Source organism: Danio rerio, chromosome 23 (assembly GCF_049306965.1).
Source record: "Danio rerio strain Tuebingen ecotype United States chromosome 23, GRCz12tu, whole genome shotgun sequence".
Taxonomy (NCBI): domain Eukaryota; kingdom Metazoa; phylum Chordata; class Actinopteri; order Cypriniformes; family Danionidae; genus Danio; species Danio rerio.
The window spans coordinates 28,034,079-28,045,638 of NC_133198.1; the positions used below are offsets into that span (position 1 = coordinate 28,034,079).

Here is an 11,560-nt window from a genome sequence, read left to right on the forward strand (position 1 = left end):
ATTTCTAATCATGTCACTAACAGGTAAGGACTGGTTAACAAGTGTAAGTTTTCAATCAGGAAAATAAAACAAAATAAACATTATTATTTCATTTCTGTTTGTTAACCAGTCTTTAGCTGAAAATGTAATTTGAATTAAATTAAATTAAAATGGATATGTGTCTGTGACAGGTTTTGCAGGGGTATAGTTGTAAATAAATGATAAACAGCAGCATAAAGAACATGAGGATTCACAGATTATCAAAAGTCACATGATAGTAAAATCGTCTGACTTTAGTAATCTTTGTTGCCATTTTTGTGCTGAAGCACAACTATTCTGTGATTTAGTGTATCTTGCTACTCTGTCTGCTTGTTTTACTCTATAAGGTGTAGCATACACATCACACCATTTTAACCAGTTTCCCCATTTCCATCTGCTCGCAGCCCTTGAAACAATGCTTGTATGAATGCAAAAAAAACCCAAAACAATTATTGCTGTGGACAGGGCCTGAGATCTCAGATTATCATCAACTATAGAACAGAGAACATGAAAATAAAGAAACCAAAGGAAAATAGTTTATGATATATCTTCATCAGCTTTTGATTAATGCTGTAATTGTTTGAGCATCACTGCCATTTTGTTCAACAAAGACGGTTAAATTTAAGAGATTTCTAGCAGACTAAAGTGAAGAGAGGCTAGCAGAGTTTGTGTTGCTGCTGACCCCCTCCTCCACTGTCTTGACCCCCGCTGCTCATTTACATCTCTATACAGAGAAGACACACTCTCAGACGCGTCAGTAACACACACATACCTCAGCAAAGTCACAATATCATAAACTAAATTTCACACTCATGAAAACACTGCTAACATTTCAATATTTGACATACAAGACAACACAGATGAAACTAAAAAGATAATTATATTAAAAATCCACTTTGATGGTTTAAAAATGTTCATGCGAACCAATTCCAGAAGCTGAACTGTGGCTGTTAGTGGAAAAGTGAATCTGTGAGTGAATATGTCTGCTTTATCAGGGTCAGTACTGATTTCAAGAGACTTTTCTAGTGTTGATCAGACGTTCCACAGTGTTTTGTTGCTGTTGCAATATGTGGCTTTGATTTTACAACATAAGAGCATTGTGCACAAACCGTGGACCTAAACCTAAAAAACATATCACATCTCAGTTTAGGTAACATGTTTCATTGTTGTACTGCATTTAATTGTATTTATTATATTTAATTTAATTAATATGAAGTTAAAAGCTACTAGTGGTCATGACTGAATGAATCATTGACCCATGATGTCAATATTGTGCATTATATTGGTTAGATTTAATTCCAAAGGTACATGTCACTAACAGGTAAGGACTGGTTAACAAGTGTAAGTTGTCAATCAGGGAAATAAAACAACATAAAATTGAACATCCTTAGGTCATATAAATAATGTGAGCCAGCTGCACATTTCCAAGTCAACAAATATCTGTGACATTATCGCGGTGTTTGCCAGGGTTCACTTTGGGTGCACGCGACATGCTTTCGGCTGGCAGAGCACACAATTTTTTTTACAGACTCAAGCGAACAGTTCGTGCAGCGCTGCATTTAATTGTATTTTTTTTCAAAATTAATTAAATTAACTTTATTGCCAACATGGTTGTTTCAGAGTTCACTGCTACATGCACAGACCTGTTGCTGTTTATGACTTTCTGCTGTTTAAAACTTTCTTATTCATTTTATTTTAATATTATTTTGCATTATTATTTAAAAAATGTTTTATTTCATTATTAGTTACAGCTGCCTAAAAACGTTTAGTTGTTAAAAGCACTTATTGCACATTTTGACTTGTTGGATTGCAAGTTGCACACACAATGGAAATGCTCTTCAAAGTGATAAACTGTCAAGCTGAGTTTACCTGCAAAATAGCATAAGCTCACTAATAGAGCACCCCAGACCAGCCCCCCAACCCCACCCGTCCCCACCCCCCTTGCAGTAGTGCAATTCCACCCTCAGTGATAAGTGGCTCCAGGCTACAGGTTGACAACAATAAAATCAATAACATTAAATAATACTATATTTTTTTCTGTAATACTTTTTAAATAAGTTGCTTTCACTTTCTGTAAATTTAAAATCACAATAAACATATATAGTTTGGTAAAGGAAAAAAGGTGGTATTAAAGGTAAAATAAAGAAATTTGTAAAATTTTAAAGTGGCTAAAACCAAAGTCATAACAAGGCATTCAATAACTGAGAGGCCCAAGCAGAATAGACTTTGTTGCTTGAAAAGTTTAGACATGCATCTAAAACAAGCTAATATCAATTATTTGACACACTGATGCTCCATTTACATAGACTATTACAGTTATGATTCAACACTGATAGTCCACATCACAAGCTCTCAGGGATATAGAGCATGATACCCTTGAGTCAAATTCCTCTTAATCGAAATTATTCTGTTGTGCACAAAGTATTTAACTGCTTTCCAATCTCTTCCATTATCCTTTAAAATTGTATTTTTGTTTAAGCATTTTTCACAGTCCACTTTTCCAGGAGCCTTCATTTCTTTAAAGTTGCTCTTGAAATAGAGTTCTATGACTTTCCTCTCTGTTTCTGACCAGGGCTTTTTGGGTTTTCCTAATAAAGAAGGAGAGGAGAAAGAAATTTAGTTGGTTATTAAATATACGAAGAAATGAATAAGTAAAATGTAATGTCAGTATTACAGAGTTATACAAGTTGAAAACACAAAAGACATCTTTCAATTGTAAAAAGAAATGCTTAGAACTTCCGTATTTTAGTGTATAGAATCACATACGTTTTTGACTGAAGGACAATAGTGGATTACTCATATGTCCAATCACCTCATGAGAGGCTGCAGCCTTTCCAGAGTCGAGATCCCTAATTTCAGAAAGATCTTTCTCTTTGTCAGCATTTTCTGAAACATGGAGAAGCAACCCTTAATTAAAATTGCACACTAAATTATAGCCATATTGCATTTAAGTATATAATTCCTAACTCAATATTAGTAATAATTATATTAAAAAATGACAACTTAAAACTTACCGCCTCTGCTTGTCTGTTTTTTAGAATTACCATCCTCTGAGTCTGAGCTGGAGCCCTCTTCAGCTGAAATGATTAAATATTATTTATAATATATTAAATTGACAAAGTTTTACCAAGTGTGCAGCATTTCCCTTGTTTATAAAGCACAATACACAGAAATCATTTACTTACAGTTTATGTTAGGTGTTATGTCCTCCAAAGATTGTCCTTTATATTTGCTTATTCCACTTTGCAAGGCAAAAAGAATTCTGCTGACTTTTGCCATTTGCAACGTTTCTTCAGGGAGTCTATAAAACTCCCTATGGACATAGATGTCATGTCCCATAAATGTGGCAAGCTGGTCAAGTTCATGTGTTTTTAAGTTGAGTAACTGAGAAACTGTAGCCACATGTTTTCTCAATTTAGTAGAAGTGATGTTCTCTGGATGTTTAGCCCCACAGCTTTTAGCGTATCGCTTTAAGCTGTCACATCCACGCATGTTCTCTAGTGATCCATAATTGGGACGGGCAAATATGTAAGGGTTAGCTTGAGAAATCCCAGCATCTTCTCTTGTTTTGATTAGAAGTTCTACTGATTCCTTTACATTTGCTGGTAATAATATTGGAACTTTCCGACCCCTCTTTCCTCTTATTTCTATTCTGGTGAGATTCTCACATAATTTCTTCTCAAACGGTGATAGACTCTCCAAAATATCATCCTGTATGTTGATGTGGTTTCTCTGCAGATATGTTTTGACCTCCATTCTAGAAACTTCTCCTTCACGACGCCGATTAAACAAAATTAACTGTGAAAGAGTGACTTGGGAGAGATCACTCCATGAGCTTTTGGATGGATGGTCATTGAGTTCTTGTTTGTTGACCTCCTCAAGATACTTTAAATGCTTTTGAAGCTTCCTGATGTCTTCTGCTAGAGGTAGAATTTGTGCACTATTCCATTTTTTCTGGTATAGTGTTTTTAGTGCATTTGATGACACATGGATTGTCCATTCCAGTTCAATAAGCTTATTAAAGTGCTCTGCTCGTCCCTTTAAAGCTTCATCTTCGTGGCGTAAAGCCTCCCCTTGCAAAATTTGTGCCACTTTAATAAGAGAATGTCGTAGTTTAAGTGCTGTTGATGGAACTGAAAATCTATTTGTTGATCCGTCAAATCCGGTCATCTTTTTCACAGCTTCAAGTACTGTGTTAAACTTTGCTGGGTTGATCAAGTCCTTCAAAGTAACAATGTCCTTGTCAATGGATCTTGCCACAAGAAGTAGTCTGGCAAGTTCCCTCATCTTATTTCTGATGTCAGCGCGGTATCGTCCAACTTCACCATTCTTTAGGAACATTCTTTCACCTAATGACAAAATTAATGTGTCTGATTTTACCACCTGGGTTACAGCATCATATGTCATGTCTCCAATAATCTTTTGAAGTCCAGCTGAAATTGTTGAGTCCATGGGCAACAGCAGGGAACAGCTTGCCTGAACCTTCCGCCTCACCAGAATATTCTCTTTTTTTTGTAACTTGCAACGTTTATGATGCCTCCAGAGGTCAGTTTTGACATACATACCAAAGCAAAACTTGCAAGGCAGGTAGTCAGTTGCTACTGACACATTCAAAGCTTGCCTTTTTGGTATGATCTCCCCTTTTCCTGTGGATAGGACTGCACTATTATGGTGGAAATTTCCCAGGTTCCGTACTTTAGTTAATAAAAGATTTCGCATGCTTGAGCCTTGCTTATGTGACAATGCCTTTGCAACTTCAACTTCTCCATGATGTTTTTGTTTGAGATGTCTTGTTATTTTTGCATATGGCTTTTCACAGTAAAGGCAGACATTCTTTTTGTCGTAGATCCGTTGGCATGGTTTGTTTGAGGACGTTTTCACCTTAATCATATGTTGATTTTGACAATCATTAGCACTTTCATCCATTTCTGTCATTGTCTTCTTAAGTGGTTTACCACGGATGGCTTTTTGTGCTTCTATTTTCCCTTGTACTTCTTTTGTTTCGCTTACTTCTTCTTCATCATTATCCTCTTTTTCTTCCTCTTCTTCTTCTTCACCCTCCTCTTTTTCTCCCTCTTCTTCTTCTTCCAACATTTCCACGAAAAGGGAAAGCTGTTGATCCATGTTGTTCTGAAATTCATAAACATTTGCATGTAATTACTTTGCAACAGTCTCTGCGTTATTCCAAATCAATGGTTATGTAAATAAACACTTAATTACCATTTCACATTTAGAGCATTCCTCTTCATTGTTGGATAATGATGATTCCGTCACATCATCGCAAACATTCTCTGAGATGTCTATCTCATTGTGTTGTTGAGGCAAGGAATTATCCATATTGGCTATTTCCTGTAAAACAAGTGTAAGAAATACGTAACTCTTGATTTAGTCCTGCTGTCATGTTTTCACTTAGAAAGTCAAATAAAGAAACTAAATAAATTACATAGAAACTATAACTTAGAAACATAAAATAAATAGAAACTATATACATTTACCATGACCTCTGTGGATGAGGTCTTTATGAAACTTTATGAAATAAATAGCTTTATGAAATAAATTGCTCACATTATATAACTGCAAATTTACATACATGTCTCCATGGGCAGTCAGGATCTCCATAGTCAAAGACAATTTCTTCTCCTGCAGGGATTTTTGTAGTTGCAAACGCACATAAATGTGGTCTTTTTTCACCATCACATATCTGTTGTTCACAAACAAACAAACACACACACGCACAAATAATCATCATATAAGTAGTCATGTATTGTGTATGAATATATATATATATATAAAATACATTATAGCTGTTTGGCTTGATGATATGAAACTGTAGGTATAAATTAATACAAGTAAATAATACAAAGATGGACTTACTATTTTAATTTTGCTGTTCGGCTTAATGTGATCATCGTTAATGAATCGTCCAAGTCGTTCTGTGTCTTTACTGCCATCAACACTGTGTGAATATAATTGTTGACAAAATGATTGTAAGTTTAAAGCAAACATACAAACTATATATAGATATATATATATGAACAATTCATCTTATCATAGAACAATCATCTTACCAATATAAATGTCCCTGGTAGGAGTAGAAGTACAGAAACGCGGCATCTTCAGCTGAGTACTCTTTAAACAGAGCCTCTCCTTCAGATCCAGTTATGTGTCTTCCAGCATACTCAAGCAGGAATTCTCCTGGCTCAATGTCTTTGCAGGCAATTACTCCATAACCTAATAAATAGAGTATAAGTGATTATAACCCTGTGCGACACAAATATATATATATATATATATATATATATATATATATATATATATATATATATATATATATATATAAACAGCAAACAAAATGTGTTCACCTTTTAGATGTTGTTATTAGAGTCCTCCAATTCACAAATAAATGTGTTTTTGCATTTGCAACATTTTAGGAAGTTTTTAGGGAAATGTTTTTTTGTCTGAACAAATGCAAACAACATCCTTACAGGTGGTACTGCTTATGAAGCCCATAACTGTATAGCTTATATGTGACCCTGGACCACAAACCAACCTTATGTTGCATGGGTATATTTTTGGCAAAAACCAAAATTGCATCGCATGGGTTAAAATAATAGATTTGACTTTATTCCCAAAAATCAATAAAACATTAAGTTATTTTCCATTGACAATTTCTTACCATAAATACATCAAAACTGAATTCATGACTAGTAATATGCATTGCTAAGAGGTAAACCAAGTTTTAGAGCTAAGTTTTAAACCACTTTTAAAATAGAGTAAACTTTTTCTCAATATTTAGATTTTTTGCTCCCTCAGATTTCTGAAGTAATTGTTTTTCTGACAAATAATGTCCTGTTTCAACAAACCATAAATCAATGCAAAGCTAATTTATTCTTATTTTTCAGAAAAATGTATACAATTGACACTTATGACTGGTTTTCTGTAAGGTCGCAATGATATGGTTTTGTGTAAGTCATATTGTTGTGAAAAAGTAAAATAGTTTATATAAAAGGTTCATACTGTATTTACAAGTGTGATTAAGTAAATGCTTATCTGTGTAGCCATATTCAGTAAAAATAGTCTACATTGTGTATGTCTAGATTTACAATGTATGTGACATCATAATACAGGAGCATTCTGGCTGGTGCAGTCTAAACAGGAAAAACACTAATTGTATAGAAATAATTTGAAAGAAAATCAATCCCAATCATACTTTAATGTTTTAAAGATTTCACACATTCCACATCCACACACTAATGTCTTTTTATATGTGTTAATCAAATTCGTTGTTAGATGGGATTTACAGTCTTACAGTGCTGGAGGCAGAATCTTGAATGATAACTTACCTTTCTCTTGACTTATAACTTTTTTCTGAAAGATGTCTTTATCTGTTCCAGAAGCAATAAATTCCAAAGCTTCCTTTTCCGCACAGACTCTTCTAGGTCTCATATTCCTATGAAATATGTTAAAACATATTTAGGGTACAGTGCATTTGACCATATTGATATATTTTCTTTTACCTGTTTTCCGATTTACTTTTATTAAAAGGTGCTATATAAATAAAGCTTTACTTACATTACTGACTTACAAAAAAAATTATAATAAAAAATTAGTATATAGTAAAAATTCACCAAAGCACTACATTGCATTTTTAACAAACATTTTATCATGTTAGCATTTAGATATTATTATAATATAAATTGAGAATGTGCAACTTACCTTTTCTGTCTTAAATGACAAAGTTGGATGAAATATGGCCTCAGTAGACTTTTCTTTGTATGGTCTATTTAGTAGGTTGAAAAATCTCCAATGTAGTAATCTACAAGCAGTTTTGTCCTCCAAAGTTGTTATTTGTTACTTAGCAAAAAAGTTAATGGAGGTTCTGTTAAGTACCCAGAATATATATTCACACAAACCGACCCAGCTACTGTATCTGGATCATGATTGGATAAGACTCAAATAGCCCCATTAATGTTGGTATAGTCATGCAAATTTCAGTAGGAACGAATGGGGGTTCAAAACATTGGTAACTGGTTAGTTTTAATTTGACTAATCTTATAAAATGTTAAACTGGCAATAAATAATTAAAAAAATGCATTTGTCATATTTTTCATAAATAAATGGTAAATATCCATTTTTCATTTCCTAAAAATGCCATCTCAGTGTGGAAAGAAGGCCAAAACAAATATGTGTTTTTAAACAAAAAATATATTAGTGTGGCCAAAGTTTGTCCTAAAGTTTAACATTAAATAAAGTTAGATTATGATTAAAAATTCAGTGTTCCAGCTAAGGTCCCCTGTTGGATAGGTAAACGCCGCTCAGAGCTTTAGGTCCCCACTTGGTGTGTGTTTTAGTAAAAATGCAGTAACATTCACTGAGAAATAGATCAAATGTGTGTGTGCTCATTTAAATTGGACAGTGTATATATTTAGGTGTTTTGAAACATCCTAGAGATGTGGACTAATAAGTTGACTTAATTCCTTCATGTTTTCCCAACACAACTCTGTTGTGTGGAACCCAGCATTTTACAGTGATGGATAAATTGTAAATAAATCAGATTTCATTCCTATTCCTTGAATAAATGTTAAAAAATGCAAATATTCTGACACTACACACAACTGGGTAATTTAGTTCCTCACTTCACAACAAAACCTTTGAAACCCTTGAAAAAAAACAGTATTCAGCAGTAAAACAAATATTGAGTTTTGAGCTCCAAAATCTTTATGTTGTGTTTGTGATGCTGAGAAATGACGAATAAATGAAACATCGTTCTTAACCAGCCTAGCTTAGATAGTATGGAGCAACACATGTTCAGATGACTTCATATTTACTAATATTTCACTTGTTGAATATCTCTGAAACAACAGTGTTGATAATTATTTAAAAAACAGCAATTGCCTTAAAACATACACTGTAAAAATACTTAAAAGAATAAAAAACATACCAGCTTACCAGTAATTAGAAACAAAATCATGTATTTTTCTTTAAAAAAAAATACTACATACAGTCAATCGTGATAAATTTTAAATAACTCCTTCAAATAAATGCAAAGAAATATTAAACACTAAAATGACACTAAACTAAATTATTCTTTTGACTAGAAAGAAAAATTTTAACCAATCAGTTTACAGTGTACTAATGGCCTGTTTATCTGGGCTTTACTGGCGATAATGGTCAGAAATGTTGGACCATTATTGCCTTTTTAGCATATCAGTAGAGGACACAAACCAGCCAGACAGTAATGTGTGTATTGTGGAATGGGCTAAATCTAAAAAATAGAGTCAGCATGCTTGTGTTTGCTTTATAATTTAGCAAGGTAAAAAAAAGCTTTGTCTCCTATTTTGAATCATCAGGCAGAAATGTTTGTAAAATAGTATGTATTATGTAACACTCATAGTAAATATAACACACATACACACACAAACACTGCAGAGTACTATATACTTTGTCAAATAAAATACAAACCTTTAAATATATATTTGCTTATTTAATTGAAGTATGACTTGAACGATTTTTATTTTTGTGCAATGATTCGTATGTAGATAGATTTGACAGCTACTGTTATTGGCCACGTGAAAAACCTTCAGATGTAATTTACTTTTGTTTAGACGCTGACTAAAAACAAGTTTTGAAGTGTTTTGATGTTTATGTGTTATCTACATTTTCAGGGTTAAACTACATATTTGTACGAAGAGTTTGAGTCAATATTGTGAAAATTGCACATTTAACTTAAACAGTTAATTTACGAATTGTGAAAATGTTTATATTATACAGAGTAATGTGTTATGCATTTATGACCAAATAAATATAAACAGTTTAAATACAAGTAAAATAATAAGTAATAGCCCTAAGGTAACTTTTTGTTTGAATTTGTGTATTTTTCATATATTTTTTGCTTGTATTCTTGCCATGATAAACTTATATGTTTATATAGCAACCCATGTTCTGTTGTCATTAATATGTTAATAAACTTTAGGTAGAACTGTCAGAGATATAAACACAAAAGCAAGTGATGCAACAAAGTTTGAAAATAAAAAAATCTTAAATGATTATAAAAATTGTTTAAAATAACAATAATTAAAAAAAAATCTTGAACGACATTTATGATAAATATATATGATTATTAATGACTTCTCTATTTATCTGTCTGATTTTCCGGGGGTTTTCTTTTGACAACCACCTGACATTGTAAAGAATATGTCAACAGCGGACGCGTCATAAAAGGCTCGTCTGTATGTTGCGCACGCTGTCAGCAGAGGTTCACGATGCTGCGCCAGGAGAAAGTATAAATCAGCCTTTAGTATTGAGCGGCACATGTTTGGATGACTTTATATTTACTAATAGTTCCCTTTTTCAATATCTCTGTAAGAACAGTGTTGATAATTATTGAAAAAGAAAACAGTTATTGCCTTAAAACATAAAAAGTAACTGTAAAAACTGTAAAAAGACTGAATATATATTAATTATAAAAATAAAAAAAACACAGTAATTGCCTTAAAACGTACACTGTAAAAATACTTGAGAGATTTTTTTATAAACATTCCGAAATTGGGCAAATTATAAAAAATATATTTTTTGTATGTTTTATTTGTATGCTTTATATCTATTACATGTATTACTTTCAATGTCAAGCCTAAAATATTTGCAGGTAGAACTTATTTAGCATTAAATGTTTCTATCAGAATATTTAATAATAAGAAAAGGTTTAAATCTTCATCTTTAAACAAAAAATATATTAGTGTGGCCAAAGTTTGTCCTAAAGTTTAACATTAAATAAAGTTAGATTATGATTAAAATTCAGTGTTCCAGCTAAGGTCCCCTGTTGGATAGGTAAACGCCACTCAGAGCTTCAGGTCCCCACTTGGTGTGTGTTTTAGTAAAAATACAGTAACATTCACTGAGAAATAGATCAAATGTGTGTGTGCTCATTTAAATTGGGCAGTGTATATATTTAGGTGTTCTGAAATATCTTAGAGAAAAAGTTTCAAAAAAGTTTCAAAAGGTCCCCTGTTGGATAGGTAAACGCCGCTCAGAGCTTCAGGTCCCCACTTGGTGTGTGTTTTAGTAAAAATACAGTAACATTCACTGAGAAATAGATCAAATGTGTGTGTGCTCATTTAAGTTGGGCAGTGTATATATTTAGGTGTTCTGAAATATCTTAGAGATTTGGCCAAAGTTCTGGATTGAGTTTTTGTCAGTTTGTTCTGTTTCTTCATGTATTTCCAGACAGACTGGAGCATGACCAAACTGACATTAATCTAAAGCAGATGTTTTTGATGATGTTCATTGGCAGCTTTATTATGAAAGCAGTTTCCACAGTCCACACTGCAACACGAAAATGCCGTTGTCATATTTTTCATAAATAAATGGTAAATATCCATTTTTCATTTCCTAAAAATGCCATCTCAGTGTGGAAAGAAGGCCGAAACAAATATGTGTTTTAAACAAAAAATATATTAGTGTGGCCAAAGTTTGTCCTAAAGTTTAACATTAAATAAAGTTAGATTATGATTAAAAATTCAGTGTTCCAGCTAAGGTCCCCTGT

At 32.8% G+C, this 11,560-nt stretch overlaps 1 protein-coding gene across 2 annotated transcripts; it reads right to left on the reverse strand.

Moving 5' to 3' along the window:
- Window positions 1–1,289: 1,289 nt before the first annotated feature.
- On the reverse strand, window positions 1,290–7,890 carry LOC103909690 (uncharacterized). Of its 2 annotated transcripts, none has more exons than XM_017353768.4 (10): window positions 7,735–7,890; window positions 7,362–7,468; window positions 6,087–6,249; window positions 5,893–5,974; window positions 5,609–5,719; window positions 5,239–5,367; window positions 3,204–5,148; window positions 3,033–3,095; window positions 2,785–2,904; window positions 1,290–2,606 (listed from the first exon to the last, which is right to left on the reverse strand). In XM_017353768.4, exons 2-10 carry the CDS (start codon window positions 7,462–7,464, stop codon window positions 2,371–2,373), a joined length of 2,952 nt encoding a protein of 983 aa, XP_017209257.1. In that variant the 5' UTR covers window positions 7,465–7,468; window positions 7,735–7,890; the 3' UTR covers window positions 1,290–2,370. The 2 variants fall into 2 exon arrangements, with proteins under 2 accessions (XP_017209257.1, XP_073795676.1); XM_073939575.1 differs by having other exon boundaries at window positions 2,087–2,606; window positions 2,831–2,904.
- Between the last annotated feature and the right edge of the window lie 3,670 nt (window positions 7,891–11,560).

What these genes read in the sequence shown, in the direction of transcription:
- LOC103909690 (XM_017353768.4), bottom strand. Translation starts at nt 7,464, where the DNA reads ATGAGACCTAGAAGAGTCTGTGCGGAAAAGGAAGCTTTGGAATTTATT. An exon ending in CTGACTGCCCATGGAGACAT is followed by an intron (nt 5,368 to 5,608) that starts GTATGTAAATTT and finishes CTTGTTTTACAG; the next exon opens with GAAATAGCCAATATGGATAA. An exon ending in AATGCTCTAAATGTGAAATG is followed by an intron (nt 5,149 to 5,238) that starts GTAATTAAGTGT and finishes TATGAATTTCAG; the next exon opens with AACAACATGGATCAACAGCT.